The sequence below is a fragment of the Anomaloglossus baeobatrachus genome, chromosome 7 (genome assembly GCF_048569485.1).
Source record: "Anomaloglossus baeobatrachus isolate aAnoBae1 chromosome 7, aAnoBae1.hap1, whole genome shotgun sequence".
Taxonomy (NCBI): domain Eukaryota; kingdom Metazoa; phylum Chordata; class Amphibia; order Anura; family Aromobatidae; genus Anomaloglossus; species Anomaloglossus baeobatrachus.
The window spans coordinates 171,354,302-171,373,507 of record NC_134359.1 but is presented as its reverse complement, the minus strand read 5'-3'; the positions used below and the strand labels follow the sequence as shown (position 1 = coordinate 171,373,507).

Here is a 19,206-nt window from a genome sequence, read left to right as displayed (position 1 = left end):
AACCCCGCAATGTCTGCACTGCGACTTACCCTGTTAATACTGTCCTAAAAGTACAGTCGAGGTTTCGGTCCTTTCCAAGCTCCGGCAGGTCCCAATTGTCCTCGTGCAAAAGGGCTACAAAACCTCAGACGGGCTCAGATTCCGGCCGGGCTCAATCTCGCCCAAGGAAGGCAGTCGGAGGAACCGCTACCAAGGCGGTCTCCTCAGGACTCTCAGCTCTCTCTCTCTCTCTCCGCATCCGCGGTTGATGGCAGACTCCCCCGCCTTTGGCGACATTTAGCTGCCACAGGTCACAGACCGGTGGGTGACGGACATTGTGCTCACGTGCACAGGACAGTGTTCTGTTCTCGTCCTCCGACTCCATTCTTCAGAACGGCCCCACCCCCCACCGAGCAGATGCCCTGCTGCAGGCGGTGGACGCTCTAAGAGCAGAAGGAGTGGTGATCCCTGTCCCCCCTCAGGAACGAGGGCGAGGGTTTGTACTCCAATCTCTTTGTGGCTCCAAAAAAGGACGGTTCCTTCCGTCCTGTTCTGGTCCTGAAACTACTCAACGAGCATGCGAACGCCAGGCGGTTCCGGATGGGATCCCTCCGATCCGTCATTGCCTCAATGTCTCGAGGAGACTTCCTTGCCTCAACAGACATCAAAGATGCCTATCTCCACGTGCCAATTGCTACGGAGCACCAACGTTTTCTACGTTTTGTGATAGGAGACGAACATCTTCAGTTCGTAGCTCTGCCATTCAGTCTGGCGACAGCCCCACGGGTGTTCACCAAGGTCATGGCAGCAGTGGTAGCAGTCTTGCACTCTCAGGGACACCCGGTGATCCCGTACTTGGACGATCTACTCGTCAAAGCACCCTCCCTCGAGGCATGCCAACGCAGCCTGAATGTTACGCTGGAGACGCTCCAGACTTTCGGGTGGATCATCAATTTGGCAAGGTCAAATCTGTCTCCGACTCAATCACTAACGTATCTCGGCATGGAGTTTCATACTCTATCAGCAATAGTGAAGCTTCCGCTGAACAAGCAGCGTTCGCTGCAGACAGAGGTGCAGTCTCTCCTTCAAGGCCAGTCGCACCCCTTAAGGCGCCTCATGCACTTCCTAAGGAAGATGGTGGCAGCCATCGAGGCAGTTCTCTTTGCGCAGTTTCATCTGCGCCAACGGCAGTGGGACATTCTCCGCCAATGGGACGGGCAGTCAACCTCCCTGGACAGGGAAGTCTCCCTTTCCCTGACGGCCGAGGACTCTCTGCAATAGTGGCTTATTCCCACCTCATTGTCATAGCCCCCATCCTGGGCAGTGGTCACGACAGATACGAGTCTGTCAGGGTGGGGAGCAGTTTGTCTCCGCCATATGGCTCAGGGGACGTGGACTCAGCAGGAGTCCACCCTTCAGATCGATGTTCTGGAAATCGGGGCAGGGTATCTTACCCTATTAGCTTTCCAGAAGTGGCTAGAAAGAGAGCAGATCCGAATCCAGTCGGACATCTCCACAGCGGTGGCATACATCAACCACCAAGAAGGGACGCGCAGTCAGCAAGCCTTCCAGGAAGTCCGGCGAATCCTCATGTGGGTGGAGGACACAGCATCCACCATATCCGCAGTTCACATCCCGGGCGTAGAAAACTGGGAAGCAGACTTCCTCAGTCGCCAGGGTATGGACGCGGGGGAATGGTCCCTTCACCCGGACGTGTTTCAGGAAATCTGTTGCCGCTGGGGGGTGCCGGACGTCGACCTAATGGCGTCTCGGCACACCAACAAGGTCCCGGCATTTATGGCACGATCGCGCGATCACAGAGCTCTGGCGGCAGACGCCTTAGTGCAAGATTGGTCGCAGTTCCGGCTCACATATGTGTTTCCACCTCTGGCACTCTTGCCCAGAGTACTGCGCAAAAATCAGATCCGATTGCAGCCGCGTCATACTCGTCGCACCAGACTGGCCGAGGAGATCGTGGTACCCGGATCTGTGGCATCTCACGGTCGGCCGACCGTGGTCACTACCAGACCGACCAGACTTACTGTCCCAAGGGCCGTTTTCTCCATCGGAATTCTGCGGCCCTGAACCTGACTGTGTGGCCTTTGTGTCCTGGATCCTAGCGTCTTCAGGATTATCCCAAGGGGTCGTTGCCACCATGAGACAGGCTAGGAAGCCCACGTCTGCTAAGATCTACCACAGAACGTGGAAGATTTTCTTAATCTGGTGCTCTACTCAGGGAGTGTCTCCCTGGCCATTTGCTTGCCTACTTTTCTTTCCTTCCTACAATAGGAGTTAGAAAAGGGCTTGTCGCTCGACTCCCTCAAAGGGCAAGTCTCAGCACTATCCGTGTTTTTTTCAGAAGCGTCTAGCACGTCTTTCTAAGGTGCGCACGTTCCCGCAGGGGGTTTGTCATATCGTACCCCCGTACAAGCGGCCGTTAGATCCATGGGATCTGAACAGGGTTCTAGTTGCTCTCCAGAAGCCGCCTTTCGAGCCTCTGAAGGAAGTTTCCTTTTCTCGCCTGTCACAGAAGGTGGCGTTCCTCGTTGCGATCACATCGCTTCGGCGAGTGTCTGAGCTGGCAGCTCTGTCATCCAAGGCTCCCTTCCTGGTGTTTCACCAGGACAAGGTAGTGCTGCGCCTCATTCCGGAGTTTCTCCCTAAGGTCGTATCTTAATCAGGATATCTCCTTACCGTCCTTTTGCACTCATCCGGTTCACCGGTATGAGAATGATTTACGTTTGCTAGATCTGGTGAGAGCACTCAGAATCTACATTTCCCGCACGGCGCCCATACGCCGTTCCGATGCCCTTGTCGCTGGTACGCGCAAGAGGTTGCAGGCTTCTAAAGCCACCCTGGCTCGATGGATCAAAGAACCAATTCTGGAAGCCTACCGTTCTGCAGGGCTTCCGGTTCTTTCAGGGCTGAAAGCCCATTCAACCAGAGCCGTGGGTGCGTCCTGGGCATTACGACACCAGGCTTCGGCTCAACAGGTGTGCCAGGCAGCTACCTGGTCGAGTCTGCACACTTTCACCAAACATTATCAGGTGCATACCTACGCTTCGGCGGATGCCAGCTTAGGTAGAAGAGTCCTGCAGGCGGCAGTGACACCCCCGTAGGGGAGGGCTGTTTTGCAGCTCTAACATGAGGTATTTCTTTACCCACCCAGGGACAGCTTTTGGACGTCCCAATCGTCTGGGTCTCCCAATAGAGCGCTGAAGAAGAAGGGAATTTTGTTACTTACCGTAAATTCCTTTTCTTCTAGCTCTTATTGGGAGACCCAGCACCCGCCCTGTTGTCCTTCGGGATTTCTTTGTTGTTTGCGGGTACACATGTTGTTCATGTTGAACGGTTTTTCAGTTCTCCGACGTTATTTGGAGTTAATTTGTTTAAACCAGTTATTGGCTTCCTCCTTCTTGCTTTGGCACTAAAACTGGAGAACCCGTGATACCACAGGGGGTATAGCCAGAAGGGGAGGGGCCTTGCACTTTTTAGTGTAGTGCTTTGTGTGGCCTCCGGAGGGCAGTAGCTATACCCCAATCGTCTGGGTCTCCCAATAAGAGCTAGAAGAAAAGGAATTTACGGTAAGTAACAAAATTCCCTTCTTTTTTCATAAATAAACGCAAAAAATATTGTCCTAAATTTGGTACTAACATGAAGTCCAATATGTGACGAAAAAACAATCTCAGAATCACCGGGATCCGTTGAAGCGTTCCAGAGTTATAACCTCATGAAGTGACACTGGTCAGAATTGCAAAATTTGGTCTGGTCATTAAGGTGAAAATTAGCTCCGTCACTAAAGGGTTAAAGGGGAATGTACGAAATTAGAAAAAATCTCTGCTTTCTACATAAGAGTCCTCAGGTTATATGTGTCGCTGCCTCTCAGCTCCACTGACCTGAACAGACTGAGGTGCAGTACCACGTACACACCATAAGGACGGGGGGAGCTGTGTATGTGTCGCTGCCTCTCAGCTAAAATGACCTGTATAGGAATTTTAGGAATTTATACCATCTCTCCACAAAGAGCGGCAGCGCCTCATTCTGCAGATACATGTGCGCCCCATTGGGGGATCCATATGTACCATCCATAATGTAATATCCAGGCATACAGCATGTACGAGATGAGAAGAACCCAATAAGACTAATTTCAGATGTGGTGGAATTAATGTGGACTTGAAGTGCAGATTCTCCAGCACAAATCTGGAGGACTTTATTGTACATTTGAAGAAATCAATTTTCTTAGGATATAAAAAAAATTGCCTCTGGTCCTCGCTTGTTTCCTGGAAACTGGGTACAAAATCAGTATGGGGGGGGGCACCAAAGGGCAGTTTTGCACAGGGCGCCTTTCAGGCTAAGGCCGGCCCTGGTTGTAAGTGCTCACCAATAGTAATGTTGTCTATTTCTTCTACTGTCAATATTTCTATGTTAATTACTATTCATTTTTTTTTTTTATTTTCTTTTAGATACCCCTGGGCATGGAAGTGGTTGGGCTGAGACTCCACGTACAGATCGTGGTGGAGAATCTATTGGGGAAACCCCTACACCTGGAGCAAGTAAAAGAAAGTCTCGTTGGGATGAAACACCGGCTAGCCAGATGGGAGGTAGCACTCCTGTTTTGACTCCAGGGAAAACGCCAATTGGTACACCTGCAATGAATATGGCAACTCCAACTCCAGGTATGTGGTTTGTTTTTTTGTGTTTTTTGATTTCCAGTCTCTTCACCTGATAGCACTATATGCTTCTCCTAAATAAAATCTGGATACTTCATGTGCATTCAAATTCTAAATCATCTCTTCTCTGATGCATCCATACATCATTACATGGGCAGTTGAAGCAAGCGCCATCTCTGCTAAGTGGACTCTGTGATAATTCTCTGAAATGCATTAAAGGGAACCTGTCAGGTGCAATATGCACCCAGAACCACGAGCAGTTCTGGGTGCATATTGCTAATCCCTGCCTAACTGTCCCTGTATCTAGTAGCAGAGATAAAGAGATCTTTAGAAGTATTAGATATTTTTTTTGAAGAGGTATTCTTGATTTTAAAAAAAAAAATTAAGTACCGTATTTTTCAGACCATAAGACGCACTTTCCCCCCCCCCAAATGTTGGGGGAAAGTGGGGGGTGCGTCTTAAGGTCTGAATGTGGCTGCGGGGAATGAGGCTGCTGCGGTGAAGCGGGTCATAGGGGGCACGAGCAGGCTGTAGCAGCCTGCCCTGACCACGTGGGCCCGCTCATTAGATATGCACGCCCATCCTCCCGCCCATCATCTCAGCGCTGAAGTCAGCACTGACAGGTAGGCGGGGTTATGGGCGGGAAATGCGCGCATATTAAACAGCCTGCCCGCATGATCACCCCTGGCAACTACAGCCTGGAGTGATCATGTGCGGCTGTATTCACTGCTCCCCGTGCATCATTATCAGCGCGGGGTGCAGTGAAGCAGTACACTCACCCGTCACCGTGTATGGAGCCATCCCCCTGCAGCATTGCGGTGTCTTCCTGTCTGTCCCGGTCAGCTTATCTGTGTGGACACTAGCGGCGCGCACAGCGATGATGTCATCGCTGTGCGCGCCGATAGTGTCCACACAGATCAGCTGACCGGGACAGACAGGAAGACACCGCGATGCTGCAGGGGGACGGCTCCACACACGGTGACTGCTCCACTCAGCGGCGCTGCAGCTGAGACAGAGGAAGATGATCGGTGCTGCATGGAGTGAGGAAATGTGAGTATAAACTTTTTTTTTTTTTTTTTTTTCTGTGCCTCGGGTCTACAGCAAAGTGCAGGTTACAGATAAGTGCTTCATAGTTTAAACACAATATCATAGTTTGACAAAAGAACATAGTTTGAATTTCTCCTTATACGTTTCTCATTTTCTTTTCATGGTTTTTCAACTTTACTGTCTATCCCCATTTAATAGCAACTCCATGGACAATGCTACCAGGTGTGTATCTTGTCAGATGTATGCATGCCTTGAGCAGCCGTTCGAGGGTTAATAAGTCTGCACTCGATGCAAGCATGTTGCGTATTTGGAAGCCAAGGTAACTGATCTAAATAAGCAGCTTGCAACACTCAGGGGCATTGCAAACCTGGAGAGGAGTTTAGAGCTCACTGAGCTTTCTCTGGCTGGGGCCAGTGATATGGAGGAGGTGGGAGGTGGGGAAGATCACGACCCAGATGTAGGTAGCTGGGTAACAGTTAGAAGAAGAGGTAGGGGGAAAAGTGTCAGGGAGCCTAGTCCTGACCTGGCACAACCTAGTAAATATGCCTGTTTGGCTGATATTAGGAATGAAGGGCCAGGACTAGGGTCACTACAGCAGGACATTGCTCCTAGCAACCAGGAGAACAACTGCTGTAGGAAGGAGGGAAATAGGAGTTCAGCAAAGCCCAGACAGATGTTGGTGGTAGGGGACTCTATAATTAGGTGGACAGACAGGGTCATCTGTCCCTGTCCAAGACAATGAATGCTGAACAGTGTGTTGTCTGCCGGGTGCTCGGGTTCGGCATATTGCGGATCGGATAGACAGATTGCTGGGTGGGGCTGGGGAAAACTCAGCGGTCATGGTGCACATTGGTACTAATGACAAAGTTAGAGGCAGGTGGAAGGTCCTTAAAAATGATTACAGGGAACTAGGAGAGAAGCTGAAGTCCAGGACCTCCAAGGTGGTGTTTTCAGAAATACTACCGGTGCCACGAGCGTCACTAGAAAGACAGCGGGAGCTTAGGGAGATAAATATGTGGCTTAGAAATTGGTGCAGGAAGGAAGGGTTCGGGTTCATGGAGAACTGGGCTGACTTCTCAGTCGGCTACAGGCTCTACGGTAGGGACGGGCTGCACCTCAATGGGGAGGGTGCAGCTGTGCTGGGGGAGAAAATGGTCAGACGGATTGAGGAGCTTTTAAACTAGGATCTGGGGTGAGGGAGGGTAGTGGAGCAAATAAGGGGATAGAGCAGATAGAGACAGTGAGATGGTAAGGGTCAATGAAGGATTGGGGGGATGGGACATGCAAGGAACGTAGGGACGCTAAGAATTAAAACTGTTAATAGTATTAAATGTCTAATGGCAAATGCAAGAAGTCTTGCAAACAAAATGAATGAATTGGAGACTCTTATGTCAACCATGGATTATGATGTGGTGGGCATTACGGAAACCTGGCTGGATGAAAGCCATGACTGGGTGACAAACATACAGGGTTATACTACATTTAGGAAGGACAGGAAAGACAAAAAAGGTGGTGGGGTGTGTATATTTATCAAATCTAACCTAAAACCTGTGTTGAATGATGACATTGGGGGGGAACTGCAACAATGTAGAGTCAGTATGGGTAAATGTACATGGGGAGGGGAATAATGGAAAAATGCTAATTGGAGTTTGCTATAAGCCTCCTAACATACCTGAACAAATAGAGGGTGAAATGCTGGAACAATTTGAAAGGGCAGCTAATAATAATAATAATAATCGTGTTCTTATTATGTGGGATTTCAACTATCCAGACATTCAGTGGGACATAGAATCTTCTGGTTCTGCTAAATTCTTATCTACCATTCAAGACCATTTCCTCTCTCAAATGGTAGATGAACCGACCAGGGGAGATAATTTGCTAGACCTGGTCCTGTCAAATAGACCGGATACCATTTCAGACCTACAGATCCGGGAGCACTTGGGCACCAGCGATCATAATATGGTAAGCTTCAAAGTAGTATTCAATAAACATTTCAAAGGGGAAATGCAAAAACCTGGAATTTTAGGAAAGCTGATTTCAACAAATTAAGGGAAGAGCTTAAATGTGTAGATTGGGACAAAGTCATGGTAACTGGAGATACCGAACATAAATGGGGTAAGTTTAAGGATATACTGCTAGAGTCCTGTAAAAAACTTATACCCTCTGGTAATGTCCAGGAATAAGAAGAAACCACTATGGATAAATAAGACTGTACAAAGTATAATAAAACAAAAACAAAGGGCGTTTATACTTCTGAAATGCTTTTTCAGTATTCTCAGCCTTTAAGATTTTAAAGATATCAATAGGAAATTTTTAAAAGAAATCAAGCAAGGAATCCAGGCAACTACCGTCCAGTAAGCCTGACATCAGTAGTATGCAAAGTTTTTGAGGGCTTTTTAAGGGATGACATGCAAAAATATATTGTAGAAAATAATATAACTGACAAACAGCATGGATTCATGAAAGATAAGTCGTGTCTAACCAACCTGTTGGGGTTCTATGAGGGGGTAAGTGCAAACCTGGATATTGGTAATGCAGCTGATGTGTTTATTTGACTTTGCAAAGGCATTTGATACTGTACCACACAATAGCCTTATAGTAAAGCTCCAGAAGCAAGGACTAGGGGAAACTATATGCAACTGGGTAAGGAATTGGCTAAAAGATGGGAAACAAAGAGTAGTCATAAATGGTACATTCTCTAAATGGGCTGCATTCAGCAGTGGGGTGCCGCAGGGATCTGCGCTAGGACAGATTCTTTTTACTCTCTTTATTAATGACCTTGTGGATGGGATTGATAGTAAAGTGTCAGTCTTTGCTGATGACACCAAACTATGTAGGATATTAAAAACTGACCTTGATAGTACAATATTACAAAAAGATCTGGATAAGATGTCAGAATGGGCAGATACTTGGCAAATGAGATTTAATGTTAATAAATGTAAAGTAATGCACCTAGGGCGGAGTAAAGCGGGCTTTACATGCTACGACATCGCTAATGCGGAGTCGTTGGGGTCACGGAATTCGTGACGCACATCCGGCCGCATTAGCGATGCCATTGCGTGTGACATCGATAAGCGATTTTGCATCGTTGCAAAAACGTGCAAAATCGCTAATCGGCGACACGGGGGTCCATTCTCAAATCTCGTTACTGCAGCAGTAACGAGGTTGTTCCTCGTTCCTGCGGCAGCACACATCGCTGCGTGTGACGCCGCAGGAACGAGGAAGCTCCCCTTACCTGCCTCCCGGCCGCTATGTGGAAGGAAGGAGGTGGGCGGGATGTTACGTCCCGCTCATCTCCGCCCCTCCGCTGCTATTGGGCGGCGGTTCAGTGACGTTTCAGTGACGTCGCTGTGACGCCGCACGGACCGCCCCCTTAGAAAGGAGGCGGTTCGCCGGTCACAGCGACGTCGCCGGACAGGTAAGTATGTGTGACGGCTGTGGGCGATGTTGTGCGGCACGGGCAGCGATATGCCCGTGTCGCGCAACAGATGGGGGCGGGTACCCACACTAGCGATATCGGGACCGATATCGCAGTGTGTAAAGTAGCCTTAATCCTATAGCTGCATATACATTAAATGGAAGTAAACTCGGGACTACAGAACAGGAGGAGGACTTGGGTATTCTTATTACAAATAAGCTGAGCAGCAGCACTCAATGTGAAGCAGCAGCTGCTAAAGCAAACAAGATTTTAGGGTGTATAAAAAGAGAGATTGGATCCCGTGATCCCAACATATTGTTACCCCTCTATAAATCACTTGTAAGGCCACATCTGGAATATGGGATCCAGTTTTGGGCTCCACATTTTAAAAAGGACATTCAGAAGTTAGTCAGTTCAAAGGCGGTCAACTAGACTACAAGGAATGGAAGGCCTCACATATGATGACAGGTTGAAAAAGTTAGATATGTTTAGCTTAGAAAAAAGATGTCTCAGAGGAGATCTCATTTATATGTATTTTTTTCAGTTTCATATATCTAATAACTGATGGACTGAGTAATATTTCTGGATTGAAATGAGGTTTATTGTACTAATAGAAAATGTGCAATCCGCATTTAAACAAAATTTGTCCGGTGCAAAAGTATGGGCACCCTTATCAATTTCTTGATTTGAACACTCCTAACTACTTTTTATTGACTTACTAAAGCACTAAATTGGTTTTGTAACCTCATTGAGCTTTGAACTTCATAGGCAGGTGTATCCAATCATGAGAAAAGGTATTAAGGTGGCCACTTGCAAGTTGTTGTATTTTAATCTCCTATGAAGAGTTGCATCATGGGCTCCTCAAAACAACTCTCAAATGATCTGAAAACAAAGATTATTCAACCTAGTTGTTCAGGGGAAGGATACAAAAAGTTGTCTCAGAGATTTAAACTGTCAGTTTCCACTGTGAGGAACATAGTAAGGAAATGGAAGAACACAGGTACAGTTCTTGTTAAGCCCAGAGGTGGCAAGCCAAGTAAAATATCTGAAAGGCAGAGAAGAAGAATGGTGAGGTCAAGGACAATCCTCAGACCACCTCCAAAGACCTGCAGCATCATCTTGCTGCAGATGGTGTCAATGTGCATCTGTCAACAATACAGAGCACGTTGCACAAGGAGAAGCTGTATGGGAGAGTGATGCGAAAGAAGCAGTTTCTGCAAGCACGCCGCAAACAGTCGCCTGAGGTATGCAAAAGCACATTTGGACAAGCCAGTTACATTTTGGAAGAAGGTCCTGTGGTCTGATGAAACAAAGATTGAGTTGTTTGGTCATACAAAAAGGCGTTATGCATGGAGGCAAAAAAACACGGCATTCCAAGAAAAGCACTTGCTACCCACAGTAAAATTTGGTGGAGGTTCCATCATGCTTTGGGGCTGTGTGGCCAATGCCGGCACCGGGAATCTTGTTTAAAGTTGAGGGTCGCATGGATTCAACTCAGTATCAGCAGATTCTTGACAATAATGTGCAAGAATCAGTGACGAAGGTGAAGTTACGCAAGGGATGGATATTTCAGCAAGACAATGATCTAAAGCACTGCTCCAAATCCACTCAGGCATTCATGCAGAGGAACAATTACAATGTTCTGGAATGGCCATCCCAGTCCCCAGACCTGAATATCATTGAAAATCTGTGGGATGATTTGAAGCGTGCTGTCCATGCTCGGCGACCATCAAACTTAACTGAACTGGAATTGTTTTGTAAACAGGAATGGTCAAATATACCTTCATCCAGGATCCAGGAACTCATTAACAGCTACAGGAAGCGACTAGAGGCTGTTACTTTTGCAAAAGGAGGATCTACAAAATATTAATGTCACTTTTATGTTGAGGTGCCCATACTTTTGCACGGTCAAATTTTTGTTTAAATGCGGATTGCACATTTTCTGTTAGTACAATAAACCTCATTTCAATCCAGAAATATTACTTCGTCCATCAGTTATTGGATATATGAAACTGACATAGCTGTTGCAAAACCCCAAATTGTTATAAAGAAAAAAGGTTAACATTAATAGGGGTGCCCAAACTTTTTCATATGACTTTACATGTGTGGTCAATATAAAGGACTGGCACATGACTTTTGTCGCTCTATTGGGAGACCCAGACAATTGGGTGTATAGGCTATGCCTCCGGAGGCCGCACAAAGTATTACACTCAAAAGTGTTAAGCCCCTCCCCTTCTGCCTATACACCCCCCGTGCTCCCACGGGCTCCTCAGTTTTTTGCTTTGTGCGAAGGAGGTCAGACACGCACGCACAGCTCCACAGATTGGTCAGCAGCAGCTGCTCACCATGTCGGATGGAAGAAAAGTGGGCCCATATAGGGCCCCCAGCATGCTCCTTTCTCACCCCACTCTTGTCGGCGGTGTTGTAAGGTTGAGGTATCCATTGCGGGTACGGAGGCTGGAGCCCACATGCTGTTTTCCTTCCCCATCCCCCTCAGGGCTCTGGTGGAAGTGGGATCCTATCGGTCTCCAGGCACTGAGACCGTGCTTCATCCACAACTCCTGGGAGCCTGATGGATAGGAGCCGGGTATCGTTCAGGGACATGGCCCTGCTACTTGGAGGTACTCTGTGTCCCCGTGGGGACCGCGCACAGCAACACTCCAGCTTTGCTGGGTGTGCTAGTGCACCGGGGACCGCGGCGCTGACCGGGTTAATATGTGCCATTACACACTCAGCGTTGCTGAGTGTGTTTATGTATAGGGACTGCCGCACTGACCGCCGCTGCCTGGACACTGCGGCGCGGCTGGGACTTGTAGTGCGCCGGGGACTTCCACGCCGGCCGCGCTTTTACGGCGGCCGCGTTTATTACTAGAGTCCCCGGCTTTTTGCGGCCTAGTTTCCTTTTCTCCCGCCCATAGCCCTGACAGGCAGGGGAAGGGCGGGACGCTGCACAGAACGAGCAGCACTGAGGGCTGGAGCATGCTTTGCATACTCCACTCCCCTCACTGTGCACAGTGCAGGCACCAGTTCCCGCTCTTTCTGGGTCACGCCCACGGCTCCCTCCTCTCCTCAGGACGCATTCCTGTCAGCTCCTCGGACGCTGCAGAGGGGGACAAAATCTGGGAGACCCAGGCAGGGACTCTGGTGGCCTCACAACCGTTTTAAGCGGGTGGTAAGCAGCACCTGTGGTGCTAGCCCCATTGTGCAGTAGTGTAACGTTATATGTTTATTTTACACTGTATGGTGCACAGTTGATTTCTGGCTATATACCCTATTGTGTTGCTCAGGGAAGATAATAGCATGGCGCCCACGAAAGGCAGGGGTGCCAAAACACAGGCTTATTATGTTGCCTGCGCCGCATGTACGACCCCGCTACCGGCAGGTTCCACTGACCCTCATTGTGTGCACTGTTCGGCCCCTGTAGCACTTACTCAGCCAGAGCCTCTGCTAGGGGGGGCCCAGGGGGAGCCACCTGCTAACACTGTTCAGGTGACAGGTTTGGAGTTTGCAAAACTCTCTGAGACTATGGCTAAGATACTGGAAGCCTTGCAGTCCAGACCGGTATCTCAGCACAGGGACTCTGTTGATTCTTTGTTCCCTGGCCCACCTCAGCTGGACCAACAATGTCCTCCCGGGGTATCTCATGGATCCCAAGCTGAGGGTTCTGGCACAGATTCCAGCCCCAGACCGACTAAGCGAGCTCGCTTAGATTTTCCCTCGACATCATCATATTGTGCAGGGTCTCAGAGGGGGGAATCTCTGGTTGATGATGCGGAGACAGCTGATCAGGATTCTGATCCTGAGGCCGCTCTCAATCTTGATACTCCGGATGGGGACGCCATAGTGAACGACCTTATTGCGTCCATCAATCGTATGTTGGATATTTCTCCCTCAGCTCCTCCGGCGGAGGAGACAGCTTCTCAGCAGGAGAAATTCCGTTTCAGGTTTCCCAAGCGTACACAGAGTATGTTTCTGGACCACTCTGATTTCAGAGAGGCAGTCCAGAATCACCATGCTTGTCCAGATAAGCGTTTTTCTAAGCGCCTTAAGGATACACGTTATCCCTTTCCCCCTGACGTGGTCAAGGGTTGGACTCAGTGTCCCAAAGTGGATCCTCCAATCTCCAGACTGGCAGCTAGATCCATACTTGCAGTGGAAGATGGGGCTTCACTCAAAGATGCCACTGACAGGCAGATGGAAATCTGGTTGAAATCCATCTATGAAGCTATCGGCGCTTCTTTTGCCCCAGCATTCGCAGCCGTATGGGCGCTACAAGCTATCTCAGCAGGTCAAGCGCAAATTGACGCAGCCACACGCACGTCCGCGCCACAGGTGGCGTCCATAACCACTCAGACGTCGGCATTTGCGTCTTACGCTATTAATGCTATCCTGGACTCTGCGAGCCGTACGGCGGTTGCAGCCGCCAATTCGGTGGTACTCCGCAGGGCCTTGTGGCTACGGGAATGGAAGGCAGATTCTGTTTCCAAAAAGCGCTTAACCAGTTTGCCAATTTCTGGCGAACGATTGTTTGGCGAGCGTTTGGATGAAATCATCAAACAATCCAAGGGAAAGGATACATCCTTACCCCAGCCCAAACCGAACATACCCCAACAGAGGAAGGGGCAGTCGAGGTTTCGGTCCTTTCGGGGCGCGGGCAGGTCCCAATTCTCCTCGTCCAAAAGGCCTCAGAAAGATCAAAGGAACTCTGATGCATGGCGGTCTAAGTCACGTCCTAAACAGACCACCGGAGGTGCCGCTACCAAAGCGGCTTCCTCATGACTTTCGGCATCCTCACTCCGCATTCTCGGTCGGTGGCAGGCTCTCCCGCTTTTGCGACACCTGGCTGCCACGGGTAAAAGACCGTTGGGTGAGAGACATTCTGTCTCACGGTTACAAGATAGAGTTCACCTCTCGTCCCCCGACTCGATTCTTCAGGTCATCCCCGCCTCTCGAGCGAGCCGAGGCTCTTCTGCAGGCGCTGGGCATTCTGAAGGCAGAAGGAGTGGTGGTCCCTGTTCCTCTTCAGCAACAGGGCCACGGTTTTTACTCCAACTTGTTTGTGGTCCCAAAGAAGGACGGGTCTTTCCGACCTGTCCTGGACCTGAAACTTCTCAACAAACATGTAAAGACCAGGCGGTTCCGGATGGAATCCCTCCGCTCTGTCATCGCCTCAATGTCCCAGGGAGATTTCCTTGCATCGATCGATATCAAAGATGCTTATCTCCACGTACCGATTGCTCCAGAGCACCAGCGCTTCTTGCGCTTCGCCATAGGGAACGAACACCTGCAGTTCGTGGCACTACCGTTCGGCCTGGCAACAGCCCCACGGGTTTTCACCAAGGTTATGGCTACTGTAGTAGCGGTCCTCCACTCTCAGGGTCACTCGGTGATCCCCTACTTGGACGATCTGTTGATCAAGGCACCCTCTCTAGAGGCATGCCAACACAGCCTCGACGCTACCCTGGAGACTCTCCAGAGTTTCGGGTGGATCATCAATTTTCCAAAGTCAAATCTGACACCGGCCCAATCGCTGACATACCTTGGCATGGAGTTTCATACCCTCTCAGCGATAGTGAAGCTTCCGCTGATCAAGCAGCGGTCACTACAGACAGGGGTACAATCTCTCCTTCAAGGTCGGTCACACACCTTGAGGCGCCTCATGCACTTCCTGGGGAAGATGGTGGCAGCAATGGAGGCAGTTCCTTTCGCGCAGTTTCACCTGCGTCCTCTTCAATGGGACATCCTACGCAAATGGGACAGGAAGCCGACGTCCCTCGACAGGAACGTCTCCCTCTCGCAGGCGACCAAAGCTTCCCTTCGGTGGTGGCTTCTTCCCACTTCATTATCGAAAGGGAAATCCTTCCTACCCCCATCCTGGGAGGTGGTCACGACGGACGCGAGTCTGTCAGGGTGGGGAGCGGTTTTTCTCCACCACAGGGCTCAGGGGACGTGGACCCAGCAAGAGTCCTCGCTTCAGATCAATGTTCTGGAAATACGGGCAGTGTATCTTGCCCTGAAAGCGTTCCAGCAGTGGCTGGAAGGCAAGCAGATCAGAATTCAGTCAGACAATTCCACAGCGGTGGCATACATCAACCACCAAGGCGGCACACGCAGTCGGCAAGCCTTCCAGGAAGTCCGGCGGATTCTGCTGTGGGTGGAAGCCACGGCCTCCACCATCTCCGCGGTTCACATTCCAGGCGTGGAAAACTGGGAAGCAGATTATCTCAGTCGCCAGGGCATGGACGCAGGGGAATGGTCCCTTCACCCGGACGTGTTTCAGGAGATCTGTTGCCGCTGGGGGGTGCCGGACGTCGACCTCATGGCGTCCCGGCACAACAACAAGGTACCGGCGTTCATGGCACGGTCTCAAGATCCCAGAGCTCTGGCGGCAGACGCCTTAGTTCAGGATTGGTCGCAGTTTCAGCTCCCTTATGTGTTTCCTCCGCTGGCACTGTTGCCCAGAGTGTTACGCAAGATCAGGGCTGACTGCCGCCGCGTCATCCTCGTCGCTCCAGACTGGCCGAGGCGGTCGTGGTACCCGGATCTGTGGCATCTCACGGTCGGCCAACCGTGGGCACTACCAGACCGACCAGACTTGCTATCTCAAGGGCCGTTTTTCCATCTGAATTCTGCGGCTCTCAACCTGACTGTGTGGCCATTGAGTCCTGGATCCTAGCGTCTTCAGGGTTATCTCAAGACGTCATTGCCACTATGAGACAAGCTAGGAAACCAACGTCCGCCAAGATCTACCACAGGACGTGGAAAATTTTCCTGTTGTGGTGCTCTGCTCAGGGTATTTCTCCCTGGCCTTTTGCCTTGCCCACTTTTCTGTCCTTCCTTCAATCTGGACTGGAAAAGGGTTTGTCGCTCGGCTCTCTTAAGGGACAAGTCTCAGCGCTCTCTGTGTTTTTCCAGAAGCGCCTAGCCAGACTTCCACAGGTACGCACGTTCCTGCAGGGGGTTTGTCACATCGTTCCTCCTTACAAGCGGCCGTTAGAACCCTGGGATCTGAACAGGGTGCTGACGGTTCTTCAGAAACCACCATTCGAGCCAATGAGGGATATTTCTCTCTCACGCCTTTCGCAGAAAGTGGTTTTTCTAGTAGCAGTCACTTCACTTCGGAGAGTGTCTGAGCTAGCAGCGCTGTCATGCAAAACCCCTTTCCTGGTGTTTCACCAGGACAAGGTGGTTCTGCGTCCGGTTCCGGAATTTCTCCCTAAGGTGGTATCCCCCTTTCATCTCAATCAGGATATCTCCTTACCTTCTTTTTGTCCTCATCCAGTTCACCAATGTGAAAAGGATTTGCACTTGTTAGATCTGGTGAGAGCACTCAGACTCTACATTTCTCGTACGGCGCCCCTGCGCCGCTCGGATGCACTCTTTGTCCTTGTCGCTGGCCAGCGTAAAGGGTCACAGGCTTCCAAATCAACCCTGGCTCGGTGGATCAAGGAGCCAATTATCGAAGCTTACCGTTCGGCTGGGCTTCCGGTTCCCTCAGGGCTGAAGGCCCATTCTACCAGAGCCGTGGGCGCGTCCTGGGCTTTGAGGCACCAGGCTACGGCTCAGCAGGTGTGTCAGGCGGCTACCTGGTCGAGCCTGCACACGTTCACGAAACACTATCAGGTGCATACCTATGCTTCGGCGGATGCCAGCCTAGGTAGACGAGTCCTTCAGGCGGCGGTTGCCCACCTGTAGGAAGAGGCCGTTTTACGGCTCTCTTACGAGGTATTATTTTACCCACCCAGGGACTGCTTTTGGACGTCCCAATTGTCTGGGTCTCCCAATAGAGCGACAAAGAAGAAGGGAATTTCTTCGGCGCTCCATTGGGAGACCCAGACGATTGGGTGTATAGCACTGCCTCCGGAGGCCACACAAAGCATTACACTTAAAAGTGTAAGGCCCCTCCCCTTCTGGCTATACACCCCCAGTGGGATCACTGGCTGCTCAGTTTTCAAGCTTTGTGCGAAGGAGGCACACATCCACGCATAGCTCCACTGTTTAGTCAGCAGTAGCTGCTGACTATATCGGATGGAAGAAAAGAGGGCCCATATAGGGCCCCCAGCATGCTCCCTTCTCACCCCATTCACATTGGAGGTGTTTGTTAAGGTTGAGGTACCCATTGCGGGTACGGAGGCTGGAGCCCACATGCTGTTTTCCTTCCCCATCCCCCTGAGGGGCTCTGAGGAAGTGGGATCTTACCGGCCCCCAAGCCCTGAGGCCGGGCTCCATCCACAGACCCGTAGAACCTGCTGGATACGGAGCTGGGTACCATTCAGGGACAAGGCCCTGCAACATTCAGGTACTCTGTGTCCCCGTATGGACGGCCGTGCACATTCCAGACTTGCTGGGTGTGCTAGTGCGCCGGGGACTGTAGCGCTGCGCGCTGGGGTTACAGTCACTCTGAGTGACTTTCTGTGTTGGGGACTGCCGCGCCAGCCGCCCCTGGAGCGGCGGCGCGGCTGAGACTTGTAGTGCGCCGGGGACTTAGCGACGACCGTGCTTTTACGACGGCGTCGCTTATAAATTTAGTCCCCGGCTTTTGCGGCCTAGCTCCGCTTCGTTCCCGCCCCCACCCTGTCAATCAGGGAAGGGGAGAGACGCTGTACGATAGTCAGCGCCGAGGGCTGGAGTCTTATTTACATACTCCAGCCCTCTCACTGAGCACAGTGGGACGCAGGTTTCCCGCTCTTTGTCTGCACACGCCCAGGGCCCGCCCCCCTCCATAGGACGCCGGCAGCCATTCCTACATGCAGTCTAGCTGGAGAACGGACACAGGCTCTGGGGGACCCAGACAGGGGATTTCTGGCGACCACACACCCGCGTTAAGCGGGCGGTAAGCAGCACATTAGTGCTGGCCCCACTAGTGCCACAGTGTTATATTGGTATACTTTTTTCTCTGTACCATATATATATATATATTGCACTGTAAGGTCGCTTCTTGGCTGTATACCCTATCTTGCTCTGAGGAGACGACAACATGTCATCCGCAAAACGCAAGGGTGCCAAGACACAGGCTGTATATGCTGCTTGTGCCGCTTGTGGGGCTGATCTACCGGCAGGTTCCAAAGACCCCCATTGTGTGCAATGTTCGGTCCCTGTGCCACTTCGTCAGCCGGAGTCTGTGGAGGTAGTGACCCAGGCAGAGTCGCCGGTGGACCCTGTCCCGGTGACGGGGACAGAGTTCGCAGTTTTTGCTGTCAAGATGTCTGTCACTATGACAAAGATCCTAGAGACCTTGCAGGCCAGGCCAGTTACTCAGACCATGGACACTGCTGCGGCAACGTTCCCCGGTCCCCCTCAGCTGGAGTTAATCCGTGCCTTAAGGGGGTCCCAGGCATCTCAGGCTGAAGGCTCTGACTCAGATGACAGTCCCAGGCAGCCTAAGCGAGCTCGCTGGGAGAGACCCTCCACGTCATCACGCGGATCAGGGTCTCAGCGAGAAGAGTCTCTACATGATGAGACAGAGGAGGGTGATCAGGAGTCTAATCCTGAAACCGCTCTCAATCTGGATACTCCTGATGGTGACGCAATTGTAAATGACCTTATAGCGGCCATCAATAGCCTATTGGATATTTCTCCCCCTGCCCCTTCAGCAGAGGAGGCAGCTGCACAGCAGGAGAAGTTCCATTTCAGGTATCCCAAGCCTAAACTGAGTACTTTTCTGGACCACGCTGACTTCAGAGAATCAGTCCAGAAACACCATACTTATCCAGACAAGCGTTTCTCCAAACGTCTTAAGGATACACGTTATCCCTTTCCCCCTGACGTGGTCAAACGCTGGACCCAGTGTCCAAAGGTGGACCCCCCAATCTCCAGGCTTGCGGCTAGATCCATAGTTGCAGTGGAGGATGGGGCTTCACTTAAAGATGCCAATGACAGACAGATGGACCTTTGGTTAAAGTCTGTCTATGAAGCTATCGGCGCGTCGTTTGCTCCAGCATTCGCGGCCGTGTGGGCACTCCAAGCTATTTCGGCTGGTCTGGCACAGGTGGACTCTATCATATGTCCAGCAGTGCCGCGAGTGGCGTCCCTAACCTCGCAAATGTCTGCGTTTGCGACTTACGCTATCAACGCTGTCCTGGACTCTACGAG

The 19,206-nt window shown here is 50.8% G+C and overlaps 1 protein-coding gene across 1 annotated transcript in view; it reads left to right on the top strand.

The window, feature by feature from the left end:
- The window catches only part of SF3B1 (splicing factor 3b subunit 1), a 446,304-nt gene that overhangs the window by 155,107 nt on the left and 271,991 nt on the right, over positions 1 to 19,206 (top strand). The window contains exon 8 of the mRNA XM_075319718.1: positions 4,443 to 4,655. Within this exon, the coding sequence (XP_075175833.1) occupies positions 4,443 to 4,655 (213 nt within the window). The remainder of the gene's footprint in view (positions 1 to 4,442; positions 4,656 to 19,206) is intronic.